Genomic DNA, 20,884 nt, shown 5'->3' on the forward strand with positions numbered 1-20,884 from the left:
AAAGCATTTGATAAAGTTTCCCATGGCAGGTTGATGGAAAAAGTGAAGTCGTATGGGGTTCAGGGTGTATTAGCTAGATGGATAAAGAACTGGCTGGGCAACAGGAGATAGAGAGTAGTGGTGGAAGGGAGTGTCTCAAAATGGAGAAAGGTGACTAGTGGTGTTCCACAGGGATCCGTGCTCGGACCACTGTTGTTTGTGATATACATAAATGATCTGGACGCAGGTATAAGTGGTCTGATGAGCAAGTTTGCAGATGATACTAAGATCGGTGGAGTTGCAGATAGCGAGGCGGACTGTCAGAGAATACAGCAAAATATAGATAGATTGGAGAGTTGGGCAGAGAAATGGCACATGGAGTTCAATCCAGGCAAATGCGAGGTGATGCATTTTGGAAGATCTAAGTCAAGAGCAGACTATATGGTCAATGGAAGAGTCCTTGGAAAATTGATGTACAGAGAGATCTGGGAGTTCAGGTCCATTGTACCCTAAAGGTGGCAACGCAGGTCAATAGAGTGGTCAAGAAGGCATACAGCATGCTTGCCTGCATCGGACGGGGTATTGAGTACAAGAGTCGGCTGGTCATTTTACAGTTGTATAGGACTTTGGTTATGCCACATTTGGAATACTGCGTGCAGTTCTGGTCGCCACATTACCAGAAGGATGTGGATGCTTTAGAGAGGGTGCAGAGGAGGTTCACCAGGATGTTGCCTGGTATGGAGGGTGCTAGCTATGAAGAAAGGTTGAGGAGATTAGGATTGTATTCATTGGAAAGACGGAGGTTGAGGAGAGACCTGATTGAGGTCTACAAAATTATGAGAGGTATGGACAGGGTGGATAGCAACAAGCTTTTTCCAAGAGTGGGGGTGTCAATTACAAGGGTCACGATTTCAAGGTGAGAGGGGAAAAGTTTAAGGGAGATGTGCGTGGAAAGTTTTTTACGCAGAGGTTGGTGGGTGCCTGGAATGCTTTGCCAGCGGAGGTGGTAGAGGTGGGCACGATAGCATCATTTAAGATGCATCTGGACAGAGATATGAACGGGTGGGGGAACAGAGAGAAGTAGACCTTGGAAAATAGGCAACAGGTTTAGATAAAGGATCTGGATCGGCGTAGGCTGGGAGGGCCGAAGGGCCTGTTCCTGTGCTGTAATTTTCTTTGTTCTTTGCTCTTAAAAGAGATAGCTCAGAAATTGTGGACCCATTAGTGATGATCTTTCAGGAATCATTGGATGCAGGAAGGGTCCCAGAGAACTGGAAGGTGGGAGGCAGAAGACGGGAAATTATAGGCCGGTTTGCCTGACTTCGGTCATTGGTAAGATTTTAGGGTCTGTTATTAAAGGTGAGATCGCGAAGCTCTTGGAAGTGCATGGTAAAATAGGACTGAGTCAGCACGGCTTTGTCAAAGGGAGGTCGTGTCTAACAAATCTGTTAGAGTTCTTTGAGGAGGTAACAAGCAAGTTAGACAACGGAGAATCAGTGGATGTGATTTATTATATTTCCAATGCCGTATCGGAGACTGTTAAATAAGTATTTTTTTATTTTTTTTTGTTTTTTTTTTATTCCTGAAGCTTTATTACAGCAGTTCAATCGTACCATCATGTTCCTCAGAGTGTTATCCATCATGCGGTTCATGATCAGTCACTAATGGTATTGCACATTGGAGGGCTTTCCTTCAAGGTGACACAAATTTGAAATATTTCATGGGTAGGTCGACAGTAACCCAAGTTCCTCAACTGTTGTATGAGTAATTGAATTGACAGTCCATTTCAGTGCTGCTGCTTTCACTGTCACAAACCTTGAAAGTCACAAGTTTGGTCATCTGTATCAGAAGTATCTGGATAATTGGCTGGCGGCAGTGCTTATGCATCACAAATCCAGAAATCACAAATTCCGTGACCGGCTCCCACGCCAAAGACGGCTGGAGAATGGCCGGGCTCGTGTCTGCGCCGACTGTTAAATAAGTTAAAAGCCCATGGTGTTAAGGGTAAGATTCTGGCACGGATAGAAGATTAGCTGACTGGCAGAAAGCAAAGAGTGGGGATAAAGGTGTCTTTTTCAGGGTGGCAGCCGGTGACTAGTCGTGTGCCTCAGGGGTCTGTGCTGGGACCACAACTTTTCACAATATACATTAATGATCTGGAAGAAGGTACAGAAGGCACTGTTGCTAAGTTTGCAGATGATACAAGGATCTGTAGAGGGACAGGTAGTATTGAGGAAGCAAGGGGGTTGCAGAAGGACTTGGACAAGCTAGGAGATTGGGCAATGAAGTGGCAAATGAAATACAATGTGAAAATTCTGAGGTTATGCACTTTGGAAGGAGGAATCTAGGCATGACTATTTTCTAAATGGTGAAAATGCTTCAGAAAGCAGAAGCACAAAGGGACTTGGGAGTCCTTGTTCATGATTCTCTTAAGGTTAATGTGCAGGTTCAGTCAGCAGTTAAGAAGGCAAATGCAATGTTGGCATTCATGTTAAGAGGACTAGAATACAAGACCAGGAAGGTACTTCTGAGGCTGTATACGGTTCTGGTCAAACCCCATTTGGAGTATTGTGAGCATATCTAAGGAAGGATGGAAGGCCTTGGAAAGGTCCAGACGAGGTTCACAAGAATGATCCCTGGAATGAAGAACTTGTCGTATGAGGAACATTTGAGGACTCTGGTCTGTACTCGTTAGAGTTTAGAAGGATGAGGGTTTTGAAGTACAAGATACTGCGAGGCCTGGATAGAGTGGACGTGGAGAGGATGTTTCCACTTGTCGGAAAAACTAGAACCAGAGGACACCATCTCAGATTAATGGGACGATCCTTTAAAACAGGAGGAATTATTTCAGCCAGAGGGTGGTGAATCTGTGGAACTCTTTGCCGCAGAAGGCTGTGGAGGCCAATTCACTGAGTGTCTTTAAGACATAGGTTCTTGATTAACAAGGGGATCAGTGGTTATGGGGAGAAAGGAGGAGAATGGGGATGAGAAAATATCAGCCATGATTGAATGGCGAAGCAGACTCGATGGGCCAAGTGGCCTAATTCTGCTCCTATGTCTTATGGTCTTATCCCATTTACAAAAGAAGCAAATGTGATGTGAGAAAAAACTTTTTCACACAGCGAGTGGTTAGGGTCTGGAATGCACTGTCTGGAAGTGTGGTGGAGGCAGGTTCAATCGAGGTATTCAGGTGGGCATTATATGATTGTTTGAATAGAAAAGGTATGCAGGGGGATTACGGTGAAAATTCAGAGGAATTGCACTAAGACATTGGCTTGTTTGAAGAGCTGGTGCAGACAAATGGCCTCTTTCTGCACTGTAACAATTCTGTGATTCTGAGGGTGGAGTGGGCTTAGATTGGTTGGGAAATTAATGGATGCAAGGAGGGGGAAAGTGGGATTTGACTGGGTAGGGTATTAAAGAGTATGGGGAGTGATGTGGACAGTGGCATTAGACTGGTTTGGATATTAAACGGTGCAGGAAGTGAGCTGCAGGGTGGAATTACAATGGCTGAGCTATTAAAGGGTGTGAGATGGAGGGCAGGGAGAATGGAATTGGACTGGGTGGGATATTAAAGGATGTGGGGGAGTGAAGAGAAAAGTGAAATTAGATAATAATCTTTATTAGTGTCACAAGTAGGCTTACATCAACACTGCAATGAGGTTACTGTGAAAACCCCTAGTTGCCACAATCTGCCGCCTGTTCGGGTAGAGAGGGAGAGTTCACAAACATGTCTTTTGGGATCTGTGGAAAGAAAACTGGAGGAAACTCACACAGACACGGGGAGAATGTCCAGACTTTGCACAGACAGTGATCCAAGCAGGAATCGAACCCAGGGCCCTGGCGCTGTGAAGCAATAGTGCTAACCATTGTGCTACCGTGCGCTTGGGTGGAGTATTAAAGGGAGTGCGAAGTGAGGGGGGATGTGGGATAAGACTGGATGGGATATTAAAGGTTGCAGGGAGTGAGGGACAGAGTGGGATTAGACTGGGTACGATATTAAAGGGTGTGGGGAGTGAGAGGGAAAGTGGGATAAGACTGAATGGGATAATTAAAGATTGTGAGGAGTGAGCGACTGATACAATTTTAAAGGATACAGGGAGGAAGGGGAGAGTGGGATTAGAATGGGTGGGATATTAAAGGATGCGGGAAGTGAAAGGGGAGATGGAGTTAGACTGGGTGGGATATTATAGGGTGTGGGGAGTGAGGGGGGACTGAGGTGAGACGAGGTGGGATATTAAAGGGTGGTGGGGAGCTGAGGGGGGACTGAGGTTAGACTAGGTGAGATATTAAAGGTTGTGGGGAGTGAGGGGGGACTGAGGTTAGACTAGGTAGATATTAAAGGGTGTAGGGAGTGAGGGGGGACTGACGTTCGACTAGGTGGCTTATTTTTTTAAATAATTGTAGATTACCCAATTCATTTTTTCCAATTAAGCGGCAATTTAGTGTGGCCAATCCACCTATCCTGCACATCTTTGGGTTGTGGGGTGAAACCCAGGCAACCACGGGGAGAATGTGCAAACTCCACACGAACAGTGATCCAGAGCTGGGATCTAACCTGGAACCTTGGCGCCGTGAGGCAGCAATGCTAACCACTGCGCCACTGTGCTTGCCAACTAGGTGCATATTAATGGGTACTGGCAGTGAGGGGAAGGGAGTTGGCTGGGTAGTTGAAGCAGAGTCTAATTTTAGCATTGATTTTATGGGCCAAATCAGTTGCAATAGGGCTGGATCTTTGGCTCCATACTAACCCACTCAAGACACCTAGTACGAGATTGAGCACAAAGAATGAGCCCAGCAGGATGAGGCTGACGAAGTAGATCCAAGGCCATTCGTTTCCAATGGCATCATTGACCTGTAATTGAAGAAATAAGAGGGTTAACTGGCTGAAAGTGTAAACTGAGCGATGTGAGCTAATGGACGGAGAGGCATGATCGGGATGTTTGACAGAACCAAGCCAGCAGTTGAACTGATGAACCAATAGTTAGCCAAGGGTTGGACTGATGAACTGATAGTTAGATGAGAGTTAGGATGGTGTACTGGTAGTTAGCTGAGGGCAGAGCTGTTAAATAGATAAGTTAGCGAGAGATTGAGCTGATGAACTGGCAGTCAGGCAGAGCCTTTAGGGGAGGGAACATTTGGGAGAGGGGCAGTGGGGGTAGGTTGCAGCTAAACATTTAAATTAACCTCTACAAGTAATGAGAAAGGGAAAAACTAAAGTGAGCGTTGGTCCTCCAGAGAGAGAGTCTGGGGAGGTAATAATAGGGAATGAAAAATGCATTGAACAGATATTCTTTCTCTGTCTTCACTGTAGAAGATACAAATAACGTCTCAAAAATAATTGTGAATCAAGAGTAAAAGGCAAAGAGGGAACATTAAACAATATAATTTTTTAAAGGACATGGGAAGTCCAATTTATTCACTGAAACTGGATATACACTACCCAGTAATCCCTACCGGTTCCTTCTATGGTTGATACCTTACTGTCCAACTTTGTACAATGGTTAATGTCCTCAGCAAGGGAGCTTGTACTCTGCGAGGGCCACAGGGAAGATTATCATTCCCATTCCTTAAGTCCCTGGCGGGATATTACAATAATCAACAGGGGAAGGGTACTGAGAAAATTATTAAAATTATAGGCTGACAAGTCCCCAGGACATTATGGACTTCATCCTAGGGTCTTAAATAAACTGAGGACCTCAAAGGTAGTAATCTCAGGATTGCTACCAGTGCCACAAAATAGTCAGAGTAGAAATTTAAGAATAGTCAGAATGAATACGTGGCTTGAGAGATGGTGCAGGAGGGAGGGGTTCAGATTTTTGGGACATTGGAACCGGTTATGGGGGTGGTGGGACCATTACAAATCAGATGGTCTACACCTGGGCAGGACTGGAACCAATGTCCTCAGGGGTGCTTTTGCTAACACTGCTGGGGAGGTTTTAAACTAATGTGGCAGGGGGTTGGGAACCAGATTGGGAAGTTAGAGGTCAGTAAAGAAGCAGCAACAAAAGCCAGTAAGGTACTGGATAATAAACTCAATGTGACTAAGGGGAAGAGTAGACAGGGAAGAGATGATGGTCGTAAAGGGACAGGTGGTCTGAGGTGCATTTGTTTTAATGCGAGAAGTGTAGCAGGTAAGGCAGATGAATTTAGGACTTGGATTAGTACCTGGGAATATGATGTTATTGGTATTACTGAGACTTGGTTGAGGGATGGGCAAGACTGGCAACTAAATATCCCAGGGTATAGATGCTTCAGGAGGGATAGAGAGGGAAGTAAAAGGGGTGGAGGAGTGCATTGCTGGTCAGAGATTATATCACAGCTGTGATTAACGATGGTAAGAAGTCTTACAACACCAGGTTAAAGTCCAACAGGTTTGTTTCAAACACGAGCTTTCGGAGCACGGCTCCTTCTTCAGGTGAATGAAGAAGGAGCCGTGCTCCGAAAGCTCGTGTTTGAAACAAACCTGTTGGACTTTAACCTGGTGTTGTAAGACTTCTTACTGTGCTCACCCCAGTCCAACGCCGGCATCTCCACATCGTGATTAACGATGGCACGATGGAGGATTCGAGCACTGAGGCAATATGGGTGGAGCTAAGAAAGAGGAAGGGTGCAGTAACATTGTTGGGACTTTACTATAGGCCTCCCAAGAGCGAGCGTGAAGTAGAGGTACAAATATAGAGACAGATTATAGAACAATGTAGGAGCAATAGGGTGGTTGTGATGGGAGATTTAACTTCCCCAACATTGAATGGCATTCGTGTAGTGTTGGAGGCGTAGATGGAGCAGAGTTTGTAAGGAGCATCCAGAAGAGTTTTTTAGAGCAGTATGTAAATAGTCCAACTCGGGAAGGGGCCATACTGACCTGGTATTGGGGAATGATCCCGGCCAGGTGGTTGACGTTTCAGTCGGCAATTACTTGGGGAACAGCGATCACAATTCCATAAGTTTTAGAATACTCATGGACAAAGACGAGAGTGGTCCTAAAGGAAGAGTGCTAAATTGGGGAAAGGCCAACTATAACAAAATTCCGGCAGGAGCTCGGGAATGTGGATTGGGAACAGCTGTTTAAGGGTAAATCCACATTTGAAATGGTGGGAATCTTTTTAAGGAAATGTTGATTAGAGTGCAGGACAGACATATTCCTGTGAAAATGAGAGATAGAAATGGCAAGATTAGGGAACCATGGATGACGGGTGGAATTGTGAGACTAGCTAAGATGAAAAAAGGAAGCATACATAAGATCGAGGCGACTCAAAACTAATGAAGCTTGGAGGAATATCGGAAAGTAGGACAAATCTCAAACACGCAATAAAGAGGGCTAAAAGGGGTCATGAAGTATCTTTGGCTAACGGGGTTAAGGAAAATCCCAAAGCCTTTATTCGTGTATAAGGAGCAAGAGGGTAACTAGAGAAAGGATTGGCCCACTCACAAGACAAAAGAGGGAATTTATGCGTGGAGTCAGAGGAAATGAGTGACCTTCTTAATGAGTACTTTGCATCGGTATTCACCAAGGAGAGGGACATGATGGATATTGAGGCTAGGGATGGATGTTTAAATACTCTAGGTCATGTCGGCATAAGGAAGGGGGAGGTTTGGGTATTCTAAAAGGCATTAAGGTGGACAAGTCCCCAGGACCGGATGGGATCTATCCCAGGTTACTGAGGGAAGCGAGGGACGAAATAGCTGGGGCCTTAACAGATATCTTTCCAGCATCCGTGGGGTCCCGGAGGACTGGAGAATTGCTAATGTTGTCCCTCTGTTTAAGAAGGGTAGCAGGGATAATCCAGGGAATTATAGACCTGTGAGCTTGACGTCAGTGGTAGGCAAACTGCCTGGAGAAGATACTGAGAGATAGGATCTATTCACATTTGGAAGAAATAGACTTATCAGTGAAAGGCAACATGGTTTTGGGCAGGGAAGGTCAAGTCTTACAAACCTAATAGAATTCTTTGAGGAAGTGAAAAAGTTAAATTGATGAGGAAAGGGCTGTAGATGTCATATGCATGGCCTTCAGTAAAGCATTTGATAAAGGTTTCCCATGGCAGGTTGATGGAAAAAGTGAAGTTGCATGGGGTTCAGTGTGTACTAGGTAGATGGATAAAGAACTGGCTGGTCAACAGGAGACAGAGAGTAGTGGTGGAAGGGAGTGTCTCAAAATGGGAGAAAGGTGACTAGTGGTGTTCCACAGGGATCCGTGCTCGGACCACTGTTGTTTCTGATATACATAAATGATCTGGACGAAGGTAATAGTGGTCTGATTAGCAAGTTGCAGATGATACTAAGATTGGTGGAGTTGCAGATAGCGAGGCGGACTGTCAGAGAATACAGCAAAATATAGATAGATTGGAGAGTTGGGCAGAGAAATGGCACATGGAGTTCAATCCAGGCAAATGCGAGGTGATGCATTTTGGAAGATCTAAGTCAAGAGCAGACTATATGATCAATGGAAGAGTCCTGGGGAAAATTGATGTACAGAGAGATCTGGGAGTTCAGGTCCATTGTACCCTAAAGGTGGCAACGCAGGTCGATAGAGCGGTCAAGAAGGCATACAGCATGCTTGTTTTCATCGGACAATGTATTGAGATACAAGAGTCAGCAGGTAATGTTACAGTTGTATCGGACTTTGTTATGCCACATTTGGAATACTACGTGCAGTTCTGGTCGCCACATACCAGAATGATGTGGATGTTTTAGAGATTGTGCAGAGACCTCATCACCAGGATGTTGCCTGGTATGGAGGGTGCTAGCTATGAAGAAAGGTTGAGTAGATTAGGATTGTTTTCATTGGAGAAGACGGAGGTTGAGGGGGAAACCATGATTGAAGTTCTACAAAATTATGAGAGGTATGGACAGGGTGGATAGCAACAAGCTTTTCCAAGAGTGGGGGTGTCCAATTACAAGGGGTCACGATTTCAAGGTGAGAGGGGAAAAGTTAAGGGAGATGTGCGTGGAAAGTTTTTTACACAGAGGGTGTGGATGCCTGGATTCTTTGCCAGCGGAGGTGGTAGAGGTGGGCACGATAGCATCATTTAAGATGCATCTGGACAGATATATGAACGGTGGGGAACAGAGAGAAGTAGACCTTGGAAAATAGGCACAGGTTTAGATAAATTGGCAGCACGGTAGCCGTGTGGATAGCACAATTGCTTCACAGCTCCAGGATCCCAGGTTCGATTCCGGCTTGGGTCACTGTCTGTGTGGAGTCTGCACGTCCTCCCCGTGTGTGCGTGGTTTCTACTTCCGGGTGCTCCGGTTTCCTCCCCAGTCCAAAGATGTCCAGGTTAGGTGGATTGGCCATGATATAATTGCCTTTAGTGTCCAAAATTGCCCTTAGTGTTGGGTGGGGTTACTGGGTTATGGGGAGAATGTGGAGGTGTTGACCTTGGGTAGAGTGGTCTTTCCAAGAGCCGGTGCAGACTTGATGGGCCGAATGGCCTCCTTCTGCACTGTAAATTCTATGATAAAGGATCTGGATCGGCACAGGCTGGGAGGGCCGAAGGGCCTGTTCCTGTGCTTAATTTTCTTGTTCTTTGTTCTTGAGATAGTGGATGCATTAATTGTAATTTTTGAAAATCCACTAGTTTCTGGATAGGTCCCATCAGATTGGAAAAATAGAGCGAATGTGATTCCTCCATTCAAGAAAGGGGAGGGGGGGAGACAGAAAGCAGGAAATAACAGGCCAATTAGCTTAGCATCTGTCATAGTGCCGGTGCTCCGGTTTCCTCCCACAGTCCAAAGATGTGCGGGTTTAGGTGGATTGGCCATGCTAAATTGCCCGTAGTGTCCTAATAAAAAGTAAGGTTAAGGCGGGGGTTGTTGGGTTACGGGTATAGGGTGGATACGTGGGTTTGAGTAGGGTGATCATGGCTCGGCACAACATTGAGGGCCGAAGGGCCTGTTCTGTGCTGTACTGTTCTATGTTCTATGTTCAATAGGAAAAAATGCTAGAATCTATATTATCGAGGAGGTTATAGCAGGGCACTGAGAAAATCGCAATGCAATCAGGTAAGCATGGTTTTGTGAAACAAAAATTGTGTTTGACAAATTATAGAATTTACAGTGCAGAAGGAGGCCCATCGAGTCTGCAACAGCTCTTTTGAAAGAGCACCCTACCCAAGCCCACATCTCCAACCTATCCCCATAACCCAGTACCTCACCCAACACAAAGGGCAATTTCGAACACTAAGGGCAATTTAGCATGGCCAATTCACCTAACCTGCAAGTCTTTGGACTGTGGGAGGAACCGGGGCACCCGGAGGAAACCCACGCACACACGGGGAGAATGTGCAGACTCCGCACAGACAGTGAACCAGCCGGGAATCGAACCTGGGACCCTGGAGCTGTGAAGCAATTGTGCTAACCACCATGCTAAGGGGCTATATCGCTCACTTGGGCTAAATCATTGGCTTTGAAATCAGACCAAGGAAGCCAGCAGCATGGTTCGATTCCTGTAACAGCCTCCCAGAACAGGCGCCGTCGAATGAGGCGACTAGGGGCTTTTCACAGTAACTTCATTTGAAGCCTTCTTGTGACAATAAGGCGATTTCATTTCATTTCATGCTACCGTGCTGCCCATGGTAGCACGGTATTGTTGGGGGTTCTTTGAGGAAGCAACAAGCATTCATTTAAAGGGGAAGCATTATATGTGAAATGCCAAAGGCAGTTGAGAACGTGACACATTAAAGGTTACTGACAAAGAAGTTCATGGTTTAGGGGGTGACAAATGTGCATGTATAGAGGATTGATTAGCTGAGAGGAAGCAAGAAAGGGAATAAAGAGTCCACTTTTTGAGTTCATTGAATCTTAGAATCCTACAGTGCATAAGGAGGCCATTTGGGATATCAAGTCTGCAACCAACTCTCTGAAAGAGCACCCTACTTGGGCCATCTCCCCCCGTCCCATTGTTGTAACCCCCACAAGCCCACTTAACCTGCACATCAGAGTTGGCTGGAGATAACTAAAAGTGCATAGGGATCAGTGTTGGGACCTCAACCTATTTACAATTTATATCAATGACTTGGAAGATGGGACCTGAATATACAGTTGCTAAGTTTGCTGATGACACAAAGATAGGTAGGAGCCTAAGTTGTAAAGACGATCCAAGGGGCCGAGATCTTCCGTGTGTTCACACCGGCGGAATATTCCGGTCCTGCTGACGGCACACCCTCGCCGTGTGTTTCCTGGTGGTGTGGGGTGGATTCAATGGGAAATCCCAATGATAACAGCAGGAGCAGAAAATCTTGCTTACCGGCCAATGGTGGACTACCTCCCCCCCCCCCCCATCGTGAAACACATCGTTGGGGGGGGAGTCGGGGTAGAGAATCGCGGCCAAGGAGACTGCTAAGGTGCATGGAGTAATTGAGTAGAGTGAAAAACTGGCAGATGGGTTTAATGTGAGAAATGTGAACGTGTCCACGTGGGCAACAAGATTGAAAAGCAACATAGAACATAGAACACAGAACATTACAGCGCAGTACGGCCCTTCGGCCCTCGAAGTTGCGCCGACCTTGAAACCATCTGAAGCCTATCTGACCTACACTATTCCATTTTCATCCATATGTCATATCCAGTGACCACTTAAATGCCCTTAAATTTGGCGAGTCTACTACTGTTGCAGGCAGGGCGTTCCACACCCCTACACTCTCTGATAAAGAAACTGCCTCTGACATCTGTCCTATATCTACCACCCCTCAATTAAAACACATGTAAGTGAACAGAGATCGGGGAACTTTGTGGTACAGAAGGATCTAGGTGTCCTAGTACATGAAGACAAAAAGTTAGTGTGCAGGTACAGCAAGTTATTCGGAAGGCAAATGGAATGTATCATTTAGTCAAAAGGGAATGGTGTAAAAGAATGGTGTATTGCTCCAGTTGGTGAGCCACATTTAGAATACTGTGTGCAGTTTTGGTCTCCTTATTTAAGAAATGGCATAATTTTATTAGAAACAGTTTAGAGAAGATTCACTCGACTGATTCCTGGAATGGAGGGGTTTAACTTATGTTGATAGTTTGGATAAGTTGGGCCTGTATTCATGGAGTTTAGAAGAATGAGAGGTGAACTTATTGAAATGTACCAGATGAGGGGATTTGACAGGATGGATTCTGAAAGGGTTTTCCCTTTGTAGGAGAGACTGGAACTAGGGGACACAAGTTTAAAAATAAATGGCCTCCCGTTTAAGACCGAGATGAAGAGAATTTTGTTTTGTCTCATCAGGTCATTAGTCTGTGGAACTCTTTTCCCCAGAGAGCAGTGGAGGCTGGGTGATAGAATGTTGTTAAACCTGGAGTTACATTCTTGATTGACAAGGGAGTCGAAGGTTATTGGGGGCAGACAGGACAGTGGAGTTGAGGCCACAATCAAATCAGCCATAATCTCATCAATAGTGGAGTAGGCTTGAGAGGCTAAATGTCCTCCTCCTGCACCTAATTTGTATGTTTGTTGGCATCTATGTCGGACAGTCAAGTCATGCCCTGGAGTACTAGATCAATCTGTGAGGGAGTTGTGCCAGCCTGAAGTGGTAAGGTTTGAGGTGGAGCTCTGCAATGAGGCATGGTCACACCAAGACAGCAATGCGCTGAATAGAACATAGAACAGTACAGCACAGAACAGGCCCTTCGGCCCTCGATGTTGTGTCGAGCAATGATCACCCTACTCAAACCCACGTATCCACCCTATACCCGTAACCCAACAACCCCCCCTTAACCTTACTTATTTAGGACACTACGGGCAATTTAGCATGGCCAATCCACCTAACCTGCACATCTTTGGACTGTGGGAGGAAACCGGAGCACCCAGAGGAAACCCACGCACACACGGGGAGGACGTGCAGACTCCACACAGACAGTGACCCAGCCGGGAATCGAACCTGGGACCCTGGAGCTGTGAAGCATTTATGCTAACCACCATGCTACCCTGCTGCCCCATGCTACCGTGCTGCCCCGAAACAATCAGCAATGTTTTCATGGTCCCCTTTAGACTTTTAATTACAGATATTTATTGAATTCAAATTTTCCAATCAGCTATGCTGGGATTCAAACCCAAATCCCCAGAGCATGACTCTGATTACTAGTCCAGTGACAATACCACTACGCCACTGCCTCCCCCGAGTGGGCACTGTTGGGCACTGACAATTTCTTGCTGGTTGTTACTTACCCAGTATAAGACATCGGTCCAGCCCTCCATGGTGATGCACTGATACACGTTAACATTGCAAAGCCAAAGTTATCGAAGTGAGTTATGCCACTGTGGGCCCAGGCCAGCCTGACCTGCACTCGGTGCCATTGAGGGCACAGTGACGACCATGGCCTGAATGGGCACAAGGTGCTTGCCATTCATCAGCAACAATATCTGTGTCATAAAATGGGAGAGAGAGGAGGGACAGGGAGGGAAGGGAAAAGGGAGGGGGGAGAGAGAGTGGAACAAGAGAAGGGAAAGGAGGAAGGAGGGCAAAAGGCAGGGACAGAAAGGAGGAGGGCAACAGGTGAAGGGAGGAGGACAGAAGGAAAATAAGACAGAGATGGGGAGATGGGGTTGGGGGTTGATGGAGTGAAAGAGGGAGGAAAAGAGGGAGAGAGAAGAGAGTGAAATGCGGAGGAGGCAGCGGAGAGATGGGGAGGGTGAAGGGGTGAGAGAGGGGAGAGGTAGAAGGACAGTTGGAACCAGAGAGAGGAAATAGAGAAGGTGAGAGTGAGGGGGCCACAGGAGAGAGATCAGGAGAGTAAGGGGGGGGAGGGAAAGGCGGAGTGAGAGCATGGAACGTGATAGGAGGGAGGGGGAGGTAGAGGGGTAGAGACAGTGGGTAAGAGTGGGGAGACAGTGGGGAGTAAGTGAAGAGACAGGGAAAGGTGGGGATGAGAGAGGGGAGGACAAAGAGTTGGGGAAAGAGGCAGGGATACAGAGGAAAAGAGTGGAATGACAAGGGGAGGGGAAGAGGGAAATAAAAAAACAATGAAGGAAGTGTTACTGGGGGAGTGGCATTGATCAAACCCACCACTAACCCATTATCCACTCTACATGTTCCACTCAAAAGCCTGTGTACTGTAGTGTGTGTGTGCTGACGCCTTGCTAAAACTTTACCTATAAGACCACAAGACATCGCGTCTGCCCCGCCATTCAATCATGGCTGATATTTTTCACATCCCCATTCTCCTGCCTTCCCCCATAACCCCTGATCCCATTATTAACCTATCTATCTCTGTCTTAAAGACACTCAGTGATTTGGCCTCCACAGCCTTCTGCGGCAGAGTTCCACAGATTCATCACCCTCTGGCTGAAGAAATTCCTCCTCATCTCTGTTTTAAAGGATCGTCCCTTTAGTCTGAGATTGTGTCCTCTGCTTCTAGTTTTTCCTACAAGTGAAAACATCCTCTCCACATCCACTCCATCCAGGCCTCGCAGTATCCTGTAAGTTTCAATAAGATCCCATCTCATCCTTCTAAACTCCCTGTGTGTACATGTGCGTGCCTGTGTTCACGCTGTCATAGAACATAGAACATAGAACAGTACAGCACAGAACAGGCCCTTCGGCCCTCAATGTTGTGCCGAGCCATGATCACCCTACTCAAACCCACGTATACACCCTATACCCGTAACCCAACAACCCCCCCCTTAACCTTACTTTTATTAGGACACTACGGGCAATTAGCATGGCCAATCCACCTAACCCGCACATCTTTAGACTGTGGGAGGAAACCGGAGCACCCGGAGGAAACCCCGCACACACGGGGAGGACGTGCAGACTCCACACAGACAGTGACCCAGCTGGGAATTGAACCTGGGACCCTGGAGCTGTGAAGCATTTATGCTAACCACCATGCTACCCTGCTGCCCCAACTGATATACCTATGTATCAGTAATTCAACATGTCTGCTTATACTTCGTTTTCATATTATTTGATCACCTGTAGATATCTGGGACGGCCACTTCAAACTAGGTACAGAGAAACTCTCAAAGTCTGGCGGGTAAAATGGACAAGCCAAGACTCAGGCAGGCTCAGCGCCTGAAATGCATATTAGAACATAGAACATAGAACAGTACAGCACAGAACAGGCCCTTCGGCCCTCAATGTTGTGCCGAGCCATGATCACCCTACTCAAACACACGTATCCACCCTATACCCGTAACCCAACAACCCCCCCCTTAACCTTACTTTTATTAGGACACTACGGGCAATTTAGCATGGCCAATCCACCTAACCCGCACATCTTTGGACTGTGGGAGGAAACCGGAGCACCCGGAGGAAACCCACGCACACAGGGGGAGGACGTGCAGACTCCACACAGACAGTGACCCAGCCGGGAATCGAACCTGGGACCCTGGAGCTGTGAAGCATGTATGCTAACCACCATGCTACCCTGCTGCCCCTTTTTGTCAGCAAAAAGTCCTAGACGGTATCGAAAACTCCGTCCAATTAGCATTTTAATGGGGCCAATTAACTTTTGATGACCCACCTTGACCAAACAAAGGACTGGTACTCAAGCAACCCGGACAGTCCCAGACATTTCGGAGCCACACCCTGTTCAAGGGAAATGCAAACAACGGGGTCAGTGACCGCTTGGGACACATCCAGCCATCCAGATCCCCGCCCACTTATTGGTTAGGAATCGAACGGAGTGATCAGGGATCACTCAATTAGTAAGGCGCCTCATCGAAGGACCGCCCAAAAGAGCGCAAAAACCCCAGAGTATAAGAAGAAGAGTTTGCCATATGTTCGCTCTCTCTTGGCCTCGGTACCCCGGTCATGGCCATCGACAATTGCAGCAACACCAGAAGCAAATCCAAGTTTAACGCTCGCTACCAGACGGATGAGCCCAGCTGAGCAGCAGTTACTCCTTCGAACCCGAGAGATCCAGAATTGAACAGCGGCCACTGTTTTCTGACCTAAGCCGGGTGCCCAAGGTTGTCTTAGTTGATAGGTGTAGTTAACTATTAGTGTTTATGTTGCATGACTAATTGTGTAATAAACAAAGTACCCTTGACCTTGAACTACTAACTGGTGTTTGGCTCTTTGATCGATAACCAGTTGAAACTTGTGGTGGTATTCGGACATGAAATGAAATGAAAATCGCTTATTGTCACAAGTAGGCTTCAAATGAAGTTACTGTGAAAAGCCACAGTCACCTGCGCCTGTTCGGGGAGGCTGATACGGGAATCGAACCGTGCTGCTAGCCTGCCTTAGTCTGCTCTCAAAGCCAGTGATTTAGCCCTGTGCTAAACAGCTAAACATAGATGACATAAAAGGAAGGGCAAACTCACTGAATGCCATAATTGGAACAGAGCCACAGAAAGACAGAGTAAAGAAAAGCACAAGTTATTGGCGACATCTGACGGTATCCAGAAGTTACCGTGTCACTCCGAGAGAACCCACAATAGCATTTGAATTAGAATCCAAATTGGCAAAGTAAAAGAAACCACAAGTGAAACCAGTATCGATCAAACCTCCAGAATTCAGAAGTGTGTAATTTGCATGCGTACTAACAAAGGGATATAAGGTAACCGCGATAGATTTTGTTGCGTGAAACTTTCGGGAGTTGCGTAAACCGGAAAATAGCTTGAGCCGTACCCGCGTTTGCACCACCGCTTTATTCCCCTTGTTCCAAATTTCCGGGAGTCAGAAGTATTTGTAGGAATGGCCATGAAGGCAATGGAAGGTCTTATGCATCCACAAGAGCCCAAGGTCGCAGCGACCAACAGATCAGAAGTGTCCCGTATGGGAAGAAGAAATTAGGAGATACCTAAAGGGGAAAGGATGGTCTATGGTCTTTGGTCTGAGTTTTGTGTGAATGAAGAGTCCTGGCAGCATAGGACAGACTTGGCGGGACAGCCTGACTGAGATCCATAAAAAGAGTTTGACTACGGTACAAAGCCGATGGGTAATTGTGTCCTGTCTGGCAGAATTGCGAGGCAAAGAGGAGGTCGTGAGGACGCTCCGCAAGCAGCTTGAGGAGCAGGAGAAAAGTAGAGAGGGAGATTTAAGTGAAAGTGAGAGATTATATGGAAAGCTCCGGGAGTAGTGAGCATGTAAGGACAAGGAAATGGATGATGTCAAGAGGGCACATCAATCCTGTCTCGCCCACCTTAGCAGCTTCCAAATCCAATATGATAAGGCCTACCAGGACACACAACGTGCTGTAATGGTAAGAGGAGAGACAGGGAATCAGGTACAGAAGTTAAAGAAACAGTGCGATGATCTAAAAGCAGCCCTCCGAGCACTCCACAGTTCCACCTCGGAACAGAGGCAGAGTTCAGTGGATCATGCCAAATGCAGGCAGCAAATTGCAAGATTGCAATCCCTGCTATCAGTTCAAAATGGTTTTAGAGACACCTTTGGCCCACAGCTAGACCAGGTAGACAGCCCCGATTGGCAGGAACTCAGTGAAACGGCCCAACGGTACATAAGCGAGAGCGAGAATCAAAATAGAGCCGCCCAGGACGCGAAAAGAAAAGCACCCGCACCACCGACTGCACAGGCAGCGCCCAACCCAATGAAGCCCATTACCACGCAGCGCAGGGTTACCACGGAAGGCCAACCTGATTTTGTGTACACCACCCCGTTATCTATCACCCAGTTACGAGATGCCCACGAGAAGATAGAAAGATAGATACTTTCCACCCCACATCAGACCCACTTTTTCGAGTTAGTGAAACAACAAACCCTCATGTATGGTTTAGATGAGCCGGAACAGGTTAAGCTCATAGTTATGTGCTTAGACCCCTCAGTTAGTTCAGCCCTTCCCGACACACAAAATATAGGAGGAGGTAGCCTCGAATAAATGAAAACGGCCATTTTAGACGCCATAGGATATAATAGAGGAGATCCTGTAGACGGACTCAACCAGTGCAGGCAGAAAAAGGGAGAGCATCCAATAGCTGGATGCCTTTGGATTCATTTTACTGCTGTATTTGGTGAGTTAGCTCGCGCCCATTTATCAGCAGACAGTACGGCCAAATGGACCCGTACGTTAGTGGCCCATGCCACAGAGGCAGGACAGAAGGCATGCGCCAGTTACGAACCCTCAGACCCCCCACACAATGAAGTGTGGGTTCTGAAACGATTGTCCAGAGCTTGGGAACAGTCTGTACAGAAAAAGACAGAGCATGAGAGAGTAGACGCCACAATGAATCCAGTAAGGGCACACAAGACCCTGCATGGGTAAATGAAGGCAGAGGTGCAGCGTCACACCCCAAGACACAGGAATGCTATAATTGCGGACACGAAGGACATTATGCCCAAGAATGCAATGCCCCCCTCCCCCCCCCCGAAGCAGCAAAGGAATCAGCACTCAAACCCCCCCCCCCCAGAAACAATACCCGATCCATTCACAGCGTTAGCGCCCGACCAGATAATTCAGCCATGAGTGGCACCGATTGACGATGTTCGGGCTCCCCAACTTGGGTCTGCGATACCCTTTGGGATAAGTCCGGAAGACCAGTAGTTGCAGGCACAGTCCGGGGACACCCTGTAGACACCCTGTAGAGTTCCTTTGGGACACAGGGGGGTCCCGAACCACGTTAAACCCCTCCACCATGTGCCAGAAAGAGATATGGCCCACTACGGATACCATTACCCTTAGTGGCTCTACCGGTCACCTCCAGCAGGGACACATCACAGCCCCTGTGGATGTACTGCTCGGTAATATTAGGACAAAACATTTGGTTGTTTTAGTCGACTTGCCCCAGGCAGCAGAACACATCTTCGGCATCGATTTCATGGGTACACACAACCTTTCATTCGACCCAGTCAACCGATGCATATGGAAAATGGCTAGAGCAGCATGAGCCCCCGCCACACTCACAGTAGGAGATTATGCCCATAGAATTAGCTCAGTAGGAGACTACTGGTTTGATCCACAAACCATTACCACAGACAAAGCGGTTAGAGAGGTCTTGAAAAGACATAAGGCAGCATTTGCCCAGCACAAGCACGACTGCGGCAAAATCCCAGGAGTAGTAAACATTACAGGTCCCAAGCCCTAGAAACAGTATAGCTTCCATCAGCAAGCCAAGGGAGAGATAGCCAAGGTAATTCAAAGTTTATTGAATCGAGGCGTGATTCGACCCGTTGCATCGACAAATAATGCCCCGATTTGGCCAGTAAGAAAACCCGATGGATCATGGCGACTGACCGTCGACTACAGAGAATTGAACAAAGTGACTCCCCAGCAGTCCCTACCGTTGTCACAAGTCCTGAGACCATGTTGAGACAGGGACTCCAGTCGAAATTTTTTTTGGTATTAGATATCAGTAATGGCTTTTGGTCCATACCACTGGACAAAGCATGCCAGTATAAATTTGCGTTTAACTTCCAGGGACAGCAGTACACGTGGACGTGTTTTCCACATGGCTTCCACAACTCCTCCTCCATTTTTCACAGACAATTGGCAAACGGATTATCTCAATTTTCCCGCCCTGAATGCCTTGTTCAGTATGTGGACGACTTGCTCCAACAGACTGACACCAAGGAAGAGCATATCTCGCTTCTTTCTGAATTATTAGAACAACGATTGGATGCAAAATTAACCCCAAGCCCAAATCCTTCAGGAAAAAGTCACATATTTAGGTACGGTCATCACGCATGGGAAGCGTCAAATAGAACTCAAACGCATTGATTCCATTGTAAATTTGCCCTTGCCCCAAAACGTTACAGCACTCCGTTCATTTTTAGGACTGGTTGGATATTGTCGGAACAATATAGACAGATTTGCCACAAAAGCAGCCCCACTTTCCGAGCTACTAAATAAACAGGCCCATGGAAATGGCTTCCACAGTACACGGATGCCATGGATGCATTGAAACGCACCCTGAGCACAGCCCCCGCTTTGCAAGCTCCAGTTCCCCACTCGCCGTACGCGATAGAGGTAGTGACCACAGACCAAACCCTTTTGGCCGTACTCCTGCAGGAAAGGCACGATCGTCTAGGACCCATAGCCTATGCATCACGAGTCTTAGATCCGGTGGAACAAGGATTTTCAGCCTGCGAAAGGCACCTGTTAGCATTTTACTGGGCGATACAGTACTTCTCGTACATAACCAGACTCAACCCAGTAACCATTTTGACCAAGCACATCCCGACACAGCTTTTATTGAACGGAAGACTAAAAGACGGCACAGTGAGCCACATTCAAGCAGTGCGATGGATCCTACTCCTACAGTCACGCGACATCACTGTAAAACGGACAAAAACGCACACGTTTCTGGCCGATAATTTGCATTATGCAGGAACCCCACATGAGTGCGAGATCATAGCCCCAACACACAGCACAGGACCCTTTGTTCCCAAGTCGATATCAAGAAAGACAGGTATCGGACCCCAGCCCACAGACAAAGCAGTGAGAGTTAACGTGGATGGCTCCTCCACAGTCCTTGAGGGAAAATGGATAACAGGCTGTGGTATTTATCTAGAGGACGCGCAGGGACGCGCTTTAGAAGAGATAGCTTTAAAATTGCCTGGACACTTAGGTTCGCAGGCAGCCGAGTTTGCGGCCATTACTTACATTGTCCAGCACCCCGATTCATTCCCGATCCCTGCAGACGTATATTCGAACAGTTTGTACGTCTGCAAAAGCCTAACAGAATTCCTACCCCTGTGGGAATCGAGAGGATTTATTTCCGCCGACAGACAACCTCTACCATCAGCCCCACTGCTCAAACATATCCTTCAGACAGCTAAAGGCAGAGAATACGGCATCTTCAAAGTGAGAAGTCACCATCGTTCCTCCCCACTCGGTAATGTGAAAGCTGACGCCCTAGCGAAGGCAGGCTCACAACATGGCCACTTTTGGCAACCGCTCCAAGAGTGCCCGAGTACACACAGTTCAGGTCTCACAGACAAACATCCAAGACATAGCCCAGGCACAGAAAGAAGACAAAGCGTTAAAAGACATTTTAAAAGGGAACTTTCCA

General features: G+C 47.1%; 1 protein-coding gene across 1 annotated transcript in view; it reads right to left on the minus strand.

Moving 5' to 3' along the window:
- Positions 1-20,884, minus strand: part of LOC119978247 (voltage-dependent L-type calcium channel subunit alpha-1S-like) — a 642,412-nt gene that overhangs the window by 557,999 nt on the left and 63,529 nt on the right. The window contains 4 exon segments of the mRNA XM_038819727.1: positions 4,731-4,834; positions 13,136-13,182; positions 13,185-13,229; positions 13,232-13,330. Of these exon segments, the coding sequence (XP_038675655.1) occupies positions 4,731-4,834; positions 13,136-13,182; positions 13,185-13,229; positions 13,232-13,330 (295 nt within the window).

This window comes from Scyliorhinus canicula, chromosome 15, assembly GCF_902713615.1.
Source record: "Scyliorhinus canicula chromosome 15, sScyCan1.1, whole genome shotgun sequence".
Classification (NCBI taxonomy): Eukaryota; Metazoa; Chordata; class Chondrichthyes; order Carcharhiniformes; family Scyliorhinidae; genus Scyliorhinus; species Scyliorhinus canicula.